Here is a 19,457-nt window from a genome sequence, read left to right as displayed (position 1 = left end):
AGCAAGTTGATTTCTACTCTCGGCCTCTACTCACCCCAATTTATCCCCCTATTTCCTTCCATCCCATTTACAGCTCGATGTTTCCAGTGTACAGCGTGGTCTGCTGGGTAATGTCAGAGGAGTGAGTCATGGTTCTGCTCCCAATTTGCCCATGCCTGCTGTGCTTTTCACAAGCATAGCTGGAGAGAACGTAGGCAGATGCTTTTTGTTCTTAAAGGTGGGGGTGACTCATTTTGTCCAGAAGCACACAAAATACAATAATCCTAATAGCCCTCAAATTACATATAAACTAAGCATTGGAGCTGAAGTTAAAAAAAAATTAGTTTGGTTCCACCACACTAGAGTTTTGGTTTGCTTTGTGAGAATCATTCAGACAATATGTGAAAATGATTCTGCATCAAGTGTAATGCAACAACCAAAACAGGTTTGACACTTAAAAACACCCAGCTTGAGGTGAAAATGGGTAAGGATTTATAAGACTGTACCCTCTATTTAATTCTTGGATTGAACCATGTATAGATATTGCTCTTATTTAGCAGCTCAGACTGTGTTGTGACAATAATATGTACACAGAGAGAAATTAAAACATATCGGGCTGAACAGGAGGAAAAATTAGTCTGACTTGATCTACAGGAGGGGCTGTTGAAGCTCCTTGGAAACTAAACTACATCATTTATGCAAGAAAAATTTAATAAGATAAATATTTATATTGTAATAACTTGTTATTACGGTCTTGTTATTGTAATAACATTACAGTATTTTACATAAACATGTAAAGTTTACTGTAAAAACAATAACACTACCATATGATAAAGCTCTGGGTTTTTTTGTGCCTCTGTATATAATTGTTAGCAAGAGAGTTTTGTTTTTTTTTAACTCTCGTTTCAATGTTATTCAAAGTTTGGTTCAATCATTTGGGGTTTCCTTCCAAAAAGACTTAATTTTGTTCTGCACCACTTTCTGGGGACCTCTGTTCTAGATTATTTAAAAGAAAATCTTTTTTGGACAAAATCTGCTTCTATTTGCAAAGATGTGTTTCAGCTGTGGGTCTTTTTCCGTCCATCACAAGTTTCATCCAAAAAAGAACACCTTGAGTTTTTGTGGAAAACAGATGTACCCGTGGTCTCTGTGTGAGTAGTTCAGAAGGGCTTCTGACACTCTGCCTTCTGCCAAGGCACTCTGATTCTATTTTTTGCTTTCTACCTTATTTTCCTCAAAGTCGACCAAGTGTGACAGTCAGTGTATCATCTTTTCGGAGTGTAACAGACCCTATCACCGCTTTTCTTTGAATGAAAAACTCCATGCAGACTGATTAATAAGCTTATAACTGACGTTTGCAATATGTGGGTGTGACTTTCACTACATTTTTTATGTTACTAAGCAAACAAAAAACGTGCTTGTTTGACCTGCAAAGCAGATCTTTATAACAAGTTAAGGAATGGATTGGGTTATCTGCTCCAGTAAAGCCTGCAGTCAGCTCACAGCTTGTCAACTTGTCACAAATATGGTGGTGGTGATCCTTTATTTTCCTTTCCATTAATATTTATGTTTTTCTCAACCAGAAATAGTCTGAAACATTCAAAACTTGCTTTCATTAAACAAAGAGAAGAAAAATATAAATGCCAACTTTGAGCCAGCTGGCTGTGACTCTATGGCTCATATAGCAAAATACGTCATCACAATAAAAGGATTTTAGGAAACATTATGACAAAAAAGCAAACAACTTTTTAAAACCTCAGTGAACCTTGATGCTAATAGCAGCCACATGCCAATTCAAAAAATCATTTTCTTGCAAATAAATGCATAGACTGTATATTAAAGTGATGTGTGTCTGGAATTTGTCTCTGAGGTGTGACTGATAAAATAGGGAATGTAGGGAGACAAAATACAGCTGGTTTCCTAACAGGAGTTTGATGCATTAGAGCTCAGATTCAACCACATGGAAAAGCTTTTACCCTCCTGTATAATAAAACATTTATATTGTACCTGCGTCCTGAGTCCTGTATTTGAGTCTTCAGCCTCCACTTTGTATTTGCGAGGCAGTGTCTCCACCTCTCTGATAGCCTCCATGCTCACATCTTTGGGAAGCACGGCAAACAGCGACGTAACATACATGATGATGGACTTTTTATCTGGTAACTGCACCGCCACATCTGAGGCAGATAAATGAGCAGGCCAGAGAAAGAGAAACAGATGGGGAGGCAGAAAGATCCAGATGCCAAGTGAATATTGGAAGCAGGAGTTTGGAAAGAGGAGATAAAGAGGTGAAAATTGCATGAGGAAGAACCAAAGCGAGGGCAGACAGTAATAGTAGTTAAAGGTAGCAGGAGTAGAGTATATGCAAAGGGACAAAAGCAGGTTGAAACACGTTAAACCACTTAAAAAGGCGTTGATATGTGTGTAGAGAGTCATGATATTAAGTAATTTATACCTGAAATGACGCAATTCAGTTTGAAACAACTTCAAGGCATTAAACAGAGTTTTTTTAGAAGCTGGCGGGAGTTTAAAGCAGTGTTCATCATAACAGAATATGCATCATAGGGACTATAAAATAGTTCAGTGTGAGTCTTTTACAAAGTCTTGGAAAAAGTATCCATACACTTTGTATAGCCACAAGATCTAACATTTTGTTGAAATGTAAGCACAAACTGTGAAAACTGTTTTTCAGCCTTTAATGTATTTCCTTCAATGATTGAGACTACATTTATATTCATCAATCTTCCCATCAACATTGTCCAGCTTCTGTAGCACTGCTGAAACATCATATGCTACAAAGAATGGTTTGCATTTTTAGCTTTTCTCCATATGTAGCATTCTGCATCTAGCCTATCTTCTTCCACATGTTGGCTGGCCTCCCTGCATGACTTATGACAAAACTCTGGATTTCTTAATGCTTTATTTAATTAACACATTTTTTTTTTGCCAATCTTGCAACTTTCCAGACCTCAACATGACAGCTTTAGATGAAGAAATTACAAAAATTTGTGAAAGACTCGTTTCACAAATTTGCAATAAATATTTCCATTAATTGTTTTGCCTCCACTACATAATTATACGCTAATTTGTTTTGATGTATATCATAAAATCCCCCAAAAAATGCATATGTGGTTGGAATGGAACCAAATCTGAAAAACATTTAACAATACGAATACTTATTGCCAGGAAAACAAATAAAAACGGTACCTTCGGGATCCAGGAGCTTCTCTATTGCTAGCTGGTTTTTGGCGAAGGTGAAAGCATGGTCGAGTCTCTCCACAGGGCTCATTTTGACCACTTGATCCCAGCTGAATGCTTCTGGCCTGAAGATAGACAGAAAACCAGTAATACAGTCAGAAAATGGGGGGAAAAAAGCATAAACAATGACAATGAAAATGGGAACAGTCATTAATAATTTTACATTTTATCAACAGTTTATGTTGTGTACAAAAACGGCTGGTTTCTGGGCAGTGCAGGCAGTGGGGGGGATGAGTGGCTGATGCGGGTGAGGAATGTGTGTTCAGTGATCCAACTAAAGCCTAGGCCCAGGTCTAAACCAACACTGGTCGTTCTCACAGCGCCCAGGCCAGTGTGTGTCACCATTACTAAGGACAAGGGATTACATAAGGGGGAAAACATCCCTGACCCCCTTTAACCCTTTTTTTCTTTCACATGCAACAGCACACAGAAGAGTAAGCAAATAGTGACACAGCAAGCCTAAACAGAACAAGTCGAGCACCATACACACACACACACACGCACACACACACCCACACACCCTATAGATGCTGACCTGTCACCCTGAACTTCTGCAGCTTTTGAAGTACCTTACACCAAAACTTTACATTTCTGGCATTTTAATAAAGCTTAAAAATATCCTTTGAAAATATCGTCTATATAACAGGAGTGTTTGGAGTCCGCACCTGAAATGGTGGAGGATTGCGTTCAGGGCCAGTCCGTCACACCAGCTTGTGGTGAAATTCAGCACATTGACTTCAGAGTATGAGCGCGTGCATTGTCGTACCCAACTTAGCAAAATCTTCTCACTGTTGGTCTGCTGCAGATTGGACATGACATCCTTCATGATGTCTTTCACCTGCAAATGGAAACAAAGGTCAACTTTGTTTCAACAAAAACAAAAGAACTCTAAACATTTTCACATACAATTGATGCCCTACATTACATGAACCATTTGAAAAGAGATTAAATCACACTAAACTTGTTCTGTTGTAGGTCAAAACGGTGTATCCTAAGTAATGTGACTATCATCAATATTGTAAAAATAAATTCACAAGAATAAGTTGCTCAATAGCAAAACTGTCTTCTGTGGTATTAAAACAAACAGAAGAACAACCAAAAAAAAAGCAATAGAAACCACCTCAGAGAAAAAAGCAGCTGTTTTTATATTTTCAGCAAGTCAAACTGACAAAGCACTGAATGATTAGCATGTTTACTTGGATGAACGCATGTGTGCACTTTGATACAGAATTTCCATCATCGCTTTTTCTGGTCCCTCTGGAACATTGGTGGACAGCGGGTTATTAAAGCAAACATTAATGAGACTGTGTATGCTTGCAGTATGAGTGTGGAAAGTTCTCACCTGCCAGTGAAGAATAATGCTCCAGATGAGGCCTAATGTCAGTTTGTGGTTTCCATCGACAATATCAGTCCCCCCGATGTTTACCAAATCAACCTACAAAAAGAAAGAAGCGATAATGAGCGTCTTTTACACAGTAAAACTGAAAGTAACATCAAATTATATATCATGTTTTCTGAGTTAGTAATGCATCTGCATCTACATAAAAAATGTTTTCTAGAAACTATAATAACTGTATGGTCAGTTATAGCTAAGTACATCTAACCAATGTGTTTTAATTTCATTTCATTCATTATATTACACCAGCACAACTTCCAAAGTGGGCCTCATCATATGGGGTGAGGGAAAGAGCATTAAGTTTACATGTAAATATGTCTGAGTTTGGAGTCATCAAGTGGAACAGAACTTCAAATGTTAATTATCAAGTGATTTTTTTACATGTAGAGCTGACTTTTGACCCAAATCCTGACTTAATTAGACTAAACTGGATTTTGTCTACACAGAAAGAATTTTCTGTTCACAGTACAGAACACATTTATTTGCATCCAGTTTCTCCACTGGAAGAATATAGCACTTTTTCCATATATTAACGCCCAAAAGTTCAAAACTCTACATCAGTTGTGTTCTTTCTTGATGATGTCCTATGTCAAAGTTTAAAATTTAATAATAGTATCTTGTTAAAAAATAAACATAAATAAATACTAATAATCTGTGAGGTGTAAATTTAAGAAATGCTTTAACTGCATTTGTTTTAAAATGATAATTAGAGGTATGACCAACTGTGCCACAAGGCAGATATATTTTAAGAGGATTGCAAATAAAGTTATAGTTAATGATATAAAGCATAAAATCAACATGAATTCACTTTAGATTTTGGATATTATTGCACATTTCCTCAGGGAAACTTGTGACCAGCTAACAGTTTCTTTAACAGTTGCAGGAGAAAACCCAGCAGGGTGCTAAACCTCCTGACTCAACTGCTTCCTATGAGATTGCCCTTCCACTTGGCTCCTACTGTTTAGGTCAAGATATTATGCAGAGAACTATATATAAAAACAAAGAGAGACATTAAAGGAATGATTGATGGGGTGCAGAGGCTGTACTGGCGAACAAAGAAAAGCATCACCCAGCAAAGAGGTTTAAAACAATTTAAATCATTGTCAACAGAAGGAGTTACTGGATGGAAATTTTTAAAATATATCTGGATTAATTAAAGACCCCATATTTTCTAAAAAATAAAAAAAATTCTGTTCATCACAATTTCCTCTTTCTAAATATAGTTTTCTTCTAAAAAAAAACTTTGCCAGATTTAAAAAAAAAATTTCACATAATTAAAAAACATATTAAATGTTTCGGTTTTTGATGATAACTGGTGTCAAGAACAGAAAAAACCAAGAACTCACATTATTTTGATGCAGAACCTGCAGCACTTTGTTGACATTGTTGAGGGAGTGCACCCTGGTGGAACCTCGCTCTTTGGTCTGAGAAAGAGGAAATGCAGCTGAAATGAGCTAAAAGCTTATTCACCGCTCACCACCCATAATGAAAGAACAGGAATCAAACGAATATGGACAACAAACATTTCCTACTCTTGTTTATTTTTGAAGTTCATTCAACTTTTCATGCTGGTTTCAGGAGGGGGAGAACATTTTACTAACATTCATTCACCTTAAATAAACAAGCCCTTTTAGGAACAGAATAAATAACAGGAAGAGAAATGCTACATGGAGGAAAACTATGTCATCACTCAGCGTAGTGTGTTACACCGCACATTCATCACACCCCATTATCCTATCAGCATTGTCCATGGGCCAACTTATGGAAAGAATGGCTGGATGAACAGCAGCCAACTGCAAATCCCTTTTAAGTCTTCACATTCCTCTGACACTCATTAGCACCCAATTATAGCATTAGGATTGCAGTATCAGAGAGACAGAGTGGATATCGATGTGCCATCATATATGGCAAAGAGACAGCTGGCACTAAACATGACTGCAGGTGCAAGAAACGTGATACTCTGTTGAAGGAATCAAAGATGGGTAAGGAGGGATGAAATAAAAATAATATTTTTTAGTTTCACAAGGATAATGAATGCATTATCTGTTCTTTTAATCACTAATATCTATTTTATATCAATTTTAATTAACTGCTAAATAAAACCAGCAGTTAATTAAATTAACAATGTGACATACAATAAATTAAAAAATAACCAAGAAATAAATGTACAAGTTGAGTAACATTAATGTCCAAAGAGTGCTTTCTCTGGGCAAGAAGACACTATTTCTGTGAAAATTTGACGTAGACTGAAATCGTGAATGTTGTGAACAAAATTGATCTAATTCTTAGATTAGCAATGTAACCACAAAAACACTGCATAAAGCATAACCCACTGTTCTTCATATGCTTCCCTGCACACCTGGATCAATGCAATACACTACTTCCTCAAAGTACTGCAGAAGAGTGGAAATTACTCATTTAAATCTAAAGTGTTGAGGCAGGCTAACACCTATACAATGGATGGGATGAAAACTACAGATCTAAACAACAAAGATTCTTTTAATAGAAAACAGCGGATGTTAGAAAATATTTCACTGTTTAACATTTTTAAGAAACAGTGGACAAACCTACCAGGACAGTTTCTGTGAGACCCTCCAACAGGTCCAGTAGCTTTTTTCCATCTCTCAGGTCTGAAAACAAATCTTTGATGGGGGTCTTTCCTGTCTGATAAAACAAAGAAAAAGGAACAAGTTAATTAGTTTTGAGCTGAATATGAATTAAAATGAAAGCAAGAAAGAGGCTAGCAAAAACTATGATGTATATGTGATCTCAGGACATAAAAAACATTTTCCAGCAGGAAATTACTCCTAGTTTGTCAAGACTATCCGGTTTCATAATAGACAAGTGTTCAAACCTACAGCAAATACTGATAAGATCTTACATGAGATGTAATCATTTCTATGTTTATTTATTTGCATAATTTAGCAAAAATACCCAAGTATCAAGCAGAACTAACTGAAACACTATCATTCAGTAAATGGCTTATTACCTCGAACAAATAGAGCAATTTGACCCAGAGCTTCAAGTGTCAGTGATGAAAATCTAGTAAGTCAGAGTGGATCCATTCTACTTATAACTGTGCTAAAATCCAAGCTGGACAGCAAATACATATTTAAAAAAAGAAAATGGTTGGTAGGCACACCAGTGAGCTGAGACATCCACCAGCCAAAAATTGCATTTATTCCTCATCACCTGCAACAAGGTTGTTGTAAACATTTAACTACTAAGTCTATTCGTCTGTGAATGGCAGAGCTGCACTGCAGAGATTACAGAGCACAAATGTTCGGATTTTAAAAACTAAAATAGCCAGATATAAAATATATAGATATAGAATAGCTAAATAGCCATAGTCACAGCACTGAGGCTGATAGAGAAGCAACAAAAATCTTTATTGTATCCAGTGCTTCACGTACCTTGGAGAACTGTGCATTTATCCATTTGGTGAATGTTTTCTTCTGTACAGCGTCGTGCTCATCTATAGGGAAAGTTATAGGACAGTTAGTCTCCTCAGTCCTGTGAGATGCAGTTATGTTTTAACTCTCCACATTTATTTTTAGGGTCAATTTCACTTCAGGTCAACCTCACCCTCTTCCACTGACAGACTGGTGAGTGATAATTGTAACTGGAGGCAATTATGGCTTAAAAGCATCCAGCTCAATGTGGCACAAACGTCAGAAAATTACAGGAACCAAATTAAGCTAGAAAAAGAACATTTTGACTATGTGCCCTAAAATGTCAAAGCGTGCACAAGCTCAGACGTAAGCCTGACAACACCAAACCTACTTGTTCATGTGCACACACCCCTACGCATTTATACTGTTCCAACAGTCAGACTGCACACATATTTTACATTCTCTTCCCACTCAACTCCCACCTTCACTGCTCCTCCTTTATTCTGAGACGTGGCTCTCCAATAAGGCCTCATTGTGTTTCGGACTCAGGGTCAGCTGCTTTGATGTGACCGAGCAATTGCTGGCTCGTGTAATGGATCAGAGCAGCTTGGATACACAACAGAAAAGTCAAATATGTGTCAAAGATACCAAGTTTATTTTTGTTCTCATGCGTTTCAATAGTACACCTAAAGAATATGAAAAATAAAATTTAATGCACCCTTGTCATTACTTGAACACCCCAGGTAGAGATGTGTACAATACACACAAATAATAATCTTTAAATATTTTAAAGGCAAAGAGAAAGTCCCTCTCAAGTGCAGCTCTTTTATAAGATATGACCAAAGAGGGAAAAAAAAATGAAAAAATCCTGTTTAGTCAAGTTCAAGTATGCCTGACAATTACAAATTTTGCTGAACAATAATTTGTCCCAGAAATTATTAAAATAAATGATATTGCTGTTGAGACAATTTTCAAGCAATATATCGATAATAGCATAATAATTCAAGTTTGCCCTCTCAAAGTCCAATAAACTTTAACTTTGTAAAGAACACTCCCCCACTGGAACGGGAAGACATTTTAAACGTCCAAAAAACCACACACAACTGGAACTATACATAAAATAGATTATGATGTCTGTAAAAAAAAAGTCCTTTCAAAAAAATATCAATGCAAATTGTCAAGCTCATTTTAATTTGTCATGCAATTAATCGAATAACTGCTTATCGTGACAGGTTTAACCCTGGGTGAGGAGTGATCTACTTCTGGCAGATGTCACAAGCTGCTGCAAACAATGGAAATAACTTTTTAGCTTGAAGTTTGTAAATATTCAAGATGGTTTATTTGTTTTTTTGTTTGTTTTCAGATTTCACGAGTTAACGTGACATTTATGGTCAAATTAGTGACTTTAGAAAAAATAAATACATTTTGCTGCAGGCTTCACTCTGAATTGCTTTAACCCTTTAATAAAACTCTTTTTGAACATGCCTAGCTCCAACCTTGGGTAATGTTACACAACTGTTGGCCAAATAAGTTTTACAAAGTATCAGCTGCAGGAGTAGCAATCAGTGCGACACTGGTGAACAATTCTTTAACACGTCATCCCCACATGATGGGAGGTTATGTTTTCTGAGGCTTTCTAGAAAAATTTACCAGGATGCCAAAATTTAGGAAAACATTTTGCCTGGAGGTTTGTAGATCAGGATGAACTGGAAAAAAAGGTTTAAAGGTCAAACTCATCAGGGCTCACAGTGACCACTTCCTTTGTTCTGAGTGTTTAAAGTGTGTTTGCGGTCGCCAGTTGGGTGAAACGGATATAAAAACAAGAATGTAACGGATGGAGAGGCCAGAGAAGAATGGGTGACAAAGTGAGGAAACAGAAAGAGATATATTTTGTCAGGTTACAGTTGCCTTTCGACTTTTCCAATGGAGACAGCTTTACCTCCATGATACTGAGAAAGTTGTATCACCACAAATCGACATCCGTATATCAAGGGATGTCAGGGACAATAAGAACAACAACCAGATAGGTGGGGGGAAAAAAAGCAACAAAAAAAAACAAAACAAGAGGTACTAAATGTTAGCTTTGGTGATATTGTTTGGATTGCCGTGGCAGATGCAAGCATAACTATGGCAGAAAAAAAGGACAGAAAACAAAAATAAAGGGAGAACTTGTCAGCGTAAGCTTAAAATGCACTAAAAGGGGCGTGCAGTGGTGGTGTAGGGGATAGCGTGATCTGTGTTTGGACAAATGAGATTCACATGAAAAATGTATTCAGCTTACGAATCTATGATTTACCAACAGATGGTATCCATGCAATACTCTCCAAGTTATCCTGACTGGTGACCAGAAGTCAGCTACAACAACAAAAATAAGAAAACTTTTTTCCACTCTGTGAATGTTCCATAGCTAGATACTACCAAAAGACACCAACAACATTTTCTGTTAGAAAGTACAAACTGAGGGAGGAAGACTCAAAGTTAGCCATTTGTATGAGTCTAAAAATGTAGCCAGAAAAAGTACATATATGCAAAAACATCTTAAGAAAGAAGCATTTTAAGACACGTTAGCAGTTCATTCAGGCTCTGAGAGAGAAACGCAGTAAGCTGAAAACAAAGAGGCCCAATGAAGTACAACAAGTGTGTTTTACCCTTTTAATCTTTCAAAAGGATCATTCCTAATAATATGAAACATGTGGAAATGCTCCAAGATCCTTATTCACCACCAAACAATGCCGACTAATTTAGCCAGTAGTTTATCTAAGATGTAAAACACAATTTAAAATGTGAACTCCATAACCATAATTTGTCTTAGTACAACTGTTTTATAGTGAAAACTTTTTTTGAATGCTGTTCTTATAACTTTACAAAAACTAGAAATGGGTCACAACAACCTCATTAATTTGTCTCTTCTTAAAATAATGAAGAAAAAATGAAAGAAAAAAAATACACATACAAAGTAGAAGAAGTGCGACCGGTTTTCTTCAGGTACGTTGCCAAGACAATATCAATTCTCCTTTTCTGGAGGCTCCATATAGGGCCTCCTGTTCTTAAAGTTTTATCAGCTCCACAATCAAGCCTCTGAGGTTCCTGCAGAGTGGGTCCCTGCAGACTCAGATCTCCTTGGCTCTGTACCTTCCTATCTTGGCAAGACAATAAACATGATTCATGAACAGCACCCCCTCAATCTGTCTACTTCACCTTCTCACCAGGGCACAGGAATGTCCAACTACAGATCATAGTAGTGGCAAGGTTGTGTGTGTATGAACAAGAAGGAAAATAGTCATGTAATTTATCCCCTTCACAAACTGGAGTCTGTGCACAGTTGCAATATTAACACATTAATAAGCCAGGACAAGGTGCATCCCTGCACATAATTGGACGGAACATGTCAAGCTGAATCAGCTATAAAAGTTTCAACTTTAGAAGCTTAAATAACAAAATTACAGAACATATTCTTAGGAAAATCCCAAGCAAGTTAAGGACAGAAGACATACCTCAAGGCTATATTTAATGGGTCTTATTATCTAAAACACACAAACTGCTTTGGAGAGCCCTGGCACAGTCACAACAGCATAAGACTGAGGTAATGTACATTTAAGTTTTATCATTATAGATGATTCATCCTTCTTAAAAGACAGGAGAGCATTTATAAAAGGTCTGCACATTTACTACGCTTTTTCCAACAGAGCACATATGATATTCATGGCAGTTTAAACACGCATAAAAATTTATTCAGTTGAATAAAAGTAAAAAGGTTAAAAATCCTTAAATCGACATTGCAATTCATGAAGATTGATTTATGTGTTCTTATGATTTACCATAAGATATAATACTGTACATGCAATAAACTAAATCATTACATTTAAATCTCCTGATGGTTTACATTAATATGTGCTACATGCAAACAGAAGTAAGGCTGCAACAAAATGCAAACTCTTCAGCAGATAAGTCCCTCCTTTTTAATTTGTTTAAAAATTAATTTTTACAGAGGAAATCAGTTAAACTGTGTCCTTTTCTATTCAGATGATCCATTTAAAGATTTGCACATTGTCCCTTTAAATTCAGTCTTCTTTGCTGTTGAATACTGAGCTACCACCAACACTTTGTTGTCCAACTTTCCCTGGGAAAAAAACCACAACCTTTATAGCTCACATGATAGAGATAAAATATCTGCCCAGTGAGGAGAAATAAACATATTGCACAAGCATAGTGAGGCAAGAGCTGCAGATCAAATATTTAACCACCGAGTCCCATCAGCATGTTTCAGATAACTGACTTATGCAAACGCATCAAGTTTTGGTGATCAGAACTTTGAAAATTTAACACAGCAATAAGAGGCAAAACCCATCATGGATTAAGAATGGATTATATTATGAAGGGGATTCAGAGTTCAAGTTTGTTTTCAATGTACTGTACTAATGTACAAGCAGTCATAATCAGCACCTTCAAGTTAAATCCTTTTGTTTTTCACAACAAGTAAACAAATGCATAATCTAATATTTCAGACTTTTCACTTCCAAACCAGGAGGTCAAAATATTGACAGCAAAACAGAAGAGAAAGAAAAGCTTTAGATGTTTCTTAAAGCTACCAACTGAGAACACACAGCTGACTTATAAAATATTATACAAAATATTTACTCCTGTCGATAGATGAAAAACCTGTGACTACAAACTAGGGAGAAGAGAGTCCACCGAGGTAAAAAATAAAAATAAAAAAATAAAAAAATAAAATTAACCATCAGGGTTTCCAAGACAGACTCACAAAGTAAACACAAGACCTCATTAAATTAACAAAAATGAATATTTAAAAGTTTGATGCACAAATTACTAGCTTGAATTTTTAATCAGATTAATCAAACAGTTTTTGTTTATTTTGCTCAAGATATAGTGTGAAAAATACAGATATATGTGCAGGCACTGACTGAGCACAAGTAGACAACCATGTTAAAAACAGATGGGCAGAAGAAAGGAAATGTTGAAAGTTAGAAAACAAAAAACTATCTGTGCACTTTCAATTTCTCATTCATCAAATTAAGTTGATATCCTCTTCAGTTGTGTTCTGGCTCACAGTAGCTTATTTACTTTCATACCAAACATTGGGAAATATGTAAAACAAAATATCAGAAAAAGAAAAAAAAAACAAAAACATACAAGGCAGCCATGATTTTCCAAAGAGTGAAGATATCATGTGCAGAACACCAAAATCAAAGTGCATAACGATGGCCAACTGAGAAGGAAGTCGTGCTTGTTAGGCATCTGTATTTGACAAAAACTATAATCATGTCTGACTTTAACAATTAGCTAAAGTTAATTGATAAACTAACTTTAATAATTAGTGAAAGTCAAACAATAATTTAGTAAATGTAATTTTTGGCTCTGGCTCTGAGTACAGTTGCTACTCTGACAGGGACTTGTATGAGTCAAAACGAAAGAAATAGATCCAAAAAGTAAATTAAAGCTGCATGGTGGATGAAAGGTAAGACAAATTACAGGTGCACAAAAGACAATAATCTAGCAACAAGAAATTATTGATCTTTATAGATCAACATTCTCTTTGATCTATAAAGTGAAATCCACCCACTTAGACTATGTATACAAACATCTTTTCCAAATTACTATAGTTAGTGAGTTAGTGAGAAAGTGAGATTGCTCACCTTATATTTTTGTGTAACCAAAAGACTGATACTCTTCTATTTAGTACATTACCGTTCGAAAAGCCTTTTTCTGTGTCCAAAACAATCTGGTTAGAATAATATTGGAGTATTCTGGAGATCCAAACGACACATCATCACTCCTTATTTAGAGCAGATTCTGCTTTGAAAAACAGTTGAAATGTCTAACACTAATTATTTACAAATTTTCTAGTATTGGGGTGTGATGTTAAATGCTCTTTAAAAAGTTTCATGCAGTGTACGGACACCAACTGAGTGAAACACACAATGTAAAAGACAATATAAAGTCTTTTACAGAATATGTCAGACTTTAACACATTCTAACAAATAAGCACTGCACATACAAGCACTAAGTGCATAAGAACAATTATTAAAATTTTTAACAACTCCAACATATTTGAAGAGTGTTGTCTAAGATATGGATTATTCTTATCCTAGTAGGTTTATAGGAATGCACAGAATTCCTATAATTTCCCATGCATGCCTTCCTCCTCCCCTCGGTGGTCACTTGTCTAAGCATGCCCCAGTCAGCGCAGCCTTGTTGACACTCTTCCCTCACGGTGATCCAGGAATTTGTAGGGAAAACACACTGAACGTCCGGAGAGATTAACACGTATCCCTGTGGTCCATGTAGGTGCGTGAAATGCTGTCATTAGCTGTGAGTGAAAATATAAAGCCTCAAATTCAGTGCTAGAGCACACTGAAAAGTTGTGTCCCTAGAGACTAACTAACTTGAAAGTACTGATGGAGTACATGAAGGAAAGGATAAAAGAAACATTGGTGTGTACGAGTTTAATTTCAACATATTGATTCAAAGCAATTAAAAACCCCAGGTGTTAATTATGTTTTATGTAAATGAAACAAACTGTCATTGAAGTATTAACTTAAATGGTTTCTTAAAGATTTTCCTTTTTAAAACAGTTTTTATCTACTAACAATATCCAGAAAGTTTTTTTTAATATCTTGTAAATCCAAACATTTTAAAAATGTTTACAACAACTGCAATTAACCACTTCATTCTGCTACTCAAAAGCTTGCAAGCGCTTTGATCACTCACAAGCACTACAAGTGTGCATTTGTCACCAATATCTGCAGTTTATATCTATTACCCATGTAGAAAACTGGTTGTCACTGAAACTGTCAAAAGTTCCTACCTCTGAATCTGAGCTCATGCTCTGCCATCTTTGCCCATAAATAACGGCGGTGTTGAACCAGAGGAAGCGGCGAAAACCAAAAAAAGCACAAACCCAAATAGTCCAAGAATATTGATGTAAAATACACCCAGATAGTCCTGTCGCCTTTTCGGCCACTCTCCTCTGCATCCACTCCTTGACCATTGAGCGACGTAAAGATCAGAAGAATGCAGTAGCAGCAAAGAGAGAACAAGAAGGGAGGGAAAGAGGGACACTGTCCATGAAAGGGAAAAGGGAATCAGGGCTGAGCAGGATAGGACAGAGCAAGCCAAGTGTGGGGAGTCGTATACTACAGATTGAAAGAGGATGTTAACAGATAAAGCGCTCTGGCAGAATCACAGTGTTTACTGCTGTCACGAGCTAAAGACAAAAGACAAAGGAGGGTCTATAAGGCAGAGATGGGTAAGCGATCCCATACTCAAGACATAATGATAGTGTTGGTATTAACTTTTAGGTCTGTCTGATAAAAACCAACTCAACCTGATTGGTTGAAACAAAACATGTTCAACTTTACCATAACAGACAGGGCCGTAAATGACATTAATGATTGTGTAAAACCACAATATGACACTCAGTGGATAAAATAAGAAAGCTCAGTGTAATAAAAACAAATGTTGGTCTCTGGTCAATCTGAAAATTAACATGAATTTCAAAGAGATGACCAACAGGGGAACTTAAAAAATTAGACTTATAAAGACATTTTGAGGGTTACTAGAATGGTATATTTCAGCTTAATCAGTGATGATTGGAAACTAAAACATCTCATCGTTTACCGACAATCCATGAACATACTAAGGTGAGATTACATTTAGAGGAAGCACAGAGATGCCAAAACTTACTCCGAACTATTTATACAACATGGTGAGCCAGTTTAATTCTGGGTGTCAAAGACAGAATGAAGCAAAATCTTAGCAGATAGCAGGAAGGCTCAAATGAATACAGTAAAGCTGTAAAAGTTAGATATGTTTTCTCTTTGAAATGCACACACAACCCTTAGGTGATGCTATGAGATGCTACAGACATTTTAACATGGCAGCATCAGAATTTTTGCTTTGATTTCGTAGTTTTAAGACAGTCAAATCCACTTTTACAGCAGCTCCACTAACACATACATGGTATGACATTTCCTTTGCTCCCTAAATAGTGACCAATCTTGACAAGAAGGCTAAAAAAAATGTTATCAGCACATCAGAGCTTTACAAAATTAGACAATTCTGAAACCATCAAAGCTTTTTAATAAAAAAAAAATCTATTACAAAATGTATTTATTTAATGCTTAATTACATTTTTATCTATGCAAGGACTGTTAATTTAAATCCAAATCAGAATGGCAGTCTAATATCTATATGTTTGATGTAAAGCATATGCTCTCACTACATAACCCTAAACTTATCAAAAATATTTGTTGCATTGTGTTTGACTGGCTATAAACAGAAAGTACACAGAAACACTTAAGATTCAGGAAAAGATGCCCAAAGAAGCCCAAGACGATGTTCACCACTGACGTTATGAAAAAGAGGCGCAATCTACCAACAGACTGAAGATCACCTTACCTAGATCGAAGCTATATTCGTTCTTCCCCTTCTTTCTGAAAAAGTTACGCTTTCTCCATGACATCCATCGACTTAGATTCATAATGAAAAGTGATTACATTCAAAGAATGGAGAGCATAAAGAGCACAAGAAAGAAATGACAACAACTAATCCGGAAGAGGAAGACAAGGTGGTGGTAGTGACAGAGTCAGAGAGGAAAGTAAAAAAAAACAAAGAGGAAGTAGAGGTGAGAGAGAAGTGCATCGAGTACACTGGGTGGGTTAAACTGGGTGCTGGGCGGACCGGCCTGATTTACACATTTATTCTCCAAATACTTACTCAAATGACAGAAGTATTTAATAAGAAACGGGGAAAAACACAAGAAAAAGCTAGAAACCTGTCTATTGAATCCATAAAAATGAAATAAAAACCAATAAAGCTCTCACACTCCCTTATTGCAGCAAACAAAAGCAGATAAATACAATTAGATTGGCTAATATGGCAGCAAGAACCTTTTCAAATAACATTTAGATGAAAGTGAAACTTGCAACACTGAAAAAAAAACCAGCAATTACAGAAGTATTACATCAAATAGCGTCACAGCCATGATCTCACTTCTGACATGATGAGCTGCTGTAGCAGAGCAGGGACCATTTGCCCATTGATGTTTTCAGTCAATGAGGAGCAACAGGACAAACAGTTCTACTCCCATACAAAGAGGGTGAAAATGGAGAGGAGGGGTTGAAAATAGGACAGACATGGAGAGAGAATATTTGTTTGTTTGTTTTATTTAATAGAGAGAGCAGAGGGAGGAGCACAACTCCTCTCAAGAGTCTGACTGAATTAAAAGTTCTTCCCATGCCTGAGATTCAAAGCGTCTGATCTGGTAACTTCTCAGAAAGCTGAGATGGCTTGGATAAGGTTAGACCCAGCAGTTAGTGAAGGAATCAGAAACTCAAAGGAACCTTTACATGCTGCATTATTCTCTGGAAAACCCCAGCACCACCTTTAATCAAAATGTTCAAGAACAAATCCATAAAGAAAATAGTCAGTCAAAAGATGATTTATTTATTACAGAGGCCAAACGCCTTTGGTGTCAATGTCAGGATCTCAACAGTCTTCTATTGCTCTTTTATTCAAAGTACTTCCTTGTTTTCTCTTAGTTGCTGGCTGAACAAGCTTTCCATCAGAGTCAACAACACTCGTAACCTTAACTGCAAAATGCCAAACAGAGGGATGTGTCCTTCCTGTGGCAAAGTCGACATGAAGGTTGAATGCATCATTAATCAAAAAGAAACAAAGTTTTATTTTCTCGTTCTTTTTTCTGATGCCTCCAGGTTGACTGTACTTTATGCCCCTGACAAAAACAAAGCATTATTCTTTTTTTATTACATTCTGGTCTTAAATACTCTGCAGCATCTCTTACATTGTATTTACTTCTGTTTGTATTGCTTTTTTAACTGATGTGTGTTTGTTACACCACAATGCTACATGTTTGTTTTTTATAAGCCAAACATGTTGGTTTGGTTTGTAACCATTGTAACCATCATTCTTATATTTTTTGTATGAACTGCAGATGGACAGGGTGGCAATAAACAAGTTTCCTTTAAGAGGTTAATAAAGTTCACATTACTAAAATATTAAACTTAAATACCATAAAAATATAAACAACAACATACATCATGTGTCAAAAATTACTTCTTAAATTAAAGTCTCATTATTTTTAAAAATAGGACAAGTTTAAGTAATTAATTTTGACATAAAAAAGAGCTGATTTTATACTTAATGTTGGCCCACATGGATACAGAACTAATTCACCAGAACCATGCTTATAAATTTAAGTAAATACATTTGTGAATAAAATTTACCAAAATAACCTTAACTCTTGACTGTAAAGAATCTTACTGTGACCTAAATGAATGGCAGAAAATCAAGAGATTATTTTTCAAAACAAGCCCAAAGAACCAGTTAGCTCCTCATTTGGCTCTCCGCCCAAAACTGATAATTGATAAAAGAGGAAAAATCCTCCACCCATACCCTCATTTGTCTAGAATCACAGAGAAAACTTAAAAACAACCTAAAATACATAAAAAGTTCAAAGTAAAAACTCTTAAAGGCAATGTGTGTCATTAATGTTGGCAACAGTTTCTGAACACTCCTTAACCCACTGTTCACATTCTGACATTTAGTGCATTTTTAGTTCCTTTTTTTTTTTGCAAAGGTTTATGCAAACAATGACACTTTGTGTAAATAACAGTTAATACATTTAATTTGCACTAACCTTTTGCTGCCTAAAGAAACTTTGCAAAGTATTCCAACTCTTTTTGTTAAGCAATATGCAATTTAATCTCCCATTGAGTCATTGGACGGTGCTGTTCCTACTGTTGTTTAAGGGACTTTTAACAAGATGCCAGAGAATTATATGAGCTTGATTAGTCATCTTTCCAAATAGTCAATTCAATCAGGGTCAGAAACAATTTTAAAAAATTCAGAAACAATCTAAGTTTTAAAGTAATACTGTAGAATTTAACTATGAATAGAATTAGCCCATGAAAATACTTAAGATGAAAAATAAACTTATTTGTCCTAGATCAAGTACAAGAGAATCATAACTTGCTTCCTGCAGAAATTCATATCTTGAGAAGGCAATTCAGTCGTTTGAGTGAGGCGATTTTTTTATGGGGTGGGGGGACAAATGATTTAGACTAGTTGCACAAAGGATGAGTCCAAACGTCACATAAAAAGGAGGGAACACTTGTCAGTATCTGCCTGAAGCCAATTTAAGACGGATCATCTGTGCCGTTTCCACCCTTCTTCTCAAGACTCTAAATGTCATGTGTGCAGGGTGGAGTACAGTCAGAATGGAGCGAGCACATGGACCAGAGAGTCCCACACACTACCACACCCTGGGGAGATGTTTTGGCCTCAGCCTCCATTCCCAAATTTCCAGCCAGGATTTCTGCAGCACTAGCTCGAGTCACTCCCCCTTCCCAGGCAGCCAAATCCAGCAACAACCCAGGAGACCAAAGCAAACACAG

The 19,457-nt window shown here is 36.3% G+C and overlaps 1 protein-coding gene across 7 annotated transcripts in view; it reads right to left on the bottom strand.

The window, feature by feature from the left end:
- Positions 1 to 19,457, bottom strand: part of utrn (utrophin) — a 177,879-nt gene that overhangs the window by 149,169 nt on the left and 9,253 nt on the right. For 6 of the 7 annotated variants that reach the window (XM_044105879.1, XM_044105885.1, XM_044105884.1 and 3 more), the window contains exons 1-8: positions 16,441 to 16,519; positions 8,044 to 8,105; positions 7,202 to 7,294; positions 5,977 to 6,054; positions 4,577 to 4,669; positions 3,900 to 4,072; positions 3,184 to 3,299; positions 1,987 to 2,153 (exon numbers count right to left, since the gene is read on the bottom strand). In XM_044105879.1, coding sequence (XP_043961814.1) covers positions 1,987 to 2,153; positions 3,184 to 3,299; positions 3,900 to 4,072; positions 4,577 to 4,669; positions 5,977 to 6,054; positions 7,202 to 7,294; positions 8,044 to 8,105; positions 16,441 to 16,504 — 846 coding nt within the window. In that variant the 5' untranslated portion in view covers positions 16,505 to 16,519. Of the gene's footprint in view, positions 1 to 1,986; positions 2,154 to 3,183; positions 3,300 to 3,899; positions 4,073 to 4,576; positions 4,670 to 5,976; positions 6,055 to 7,201; positions 7,295 to 8,043; positions 8,106 to 16,440; positions 16,520 to 19,457 lie in introns of those variants that run through there. The other variant, XM_044105882.1, reaches the window with a different exon arrangement.

Source organism: Gambusia affinis, linkage group LG22 (genome assembly GCF_019740435.1).
Source record: "Gambusia affinis linkage group LG22, SWU_Gaff_1.0, whole genome shotgun sequence".
Lineage (NCBI taxonomy): Eukaryota > Metazoa > Chordata > Actinopteri > Cyprinodontiformes > Poeciliidae > Gambusia > Gambusia affinis.
This window is presented reverse-complemented; position numbering and strand designations above follow the sequence as displayed.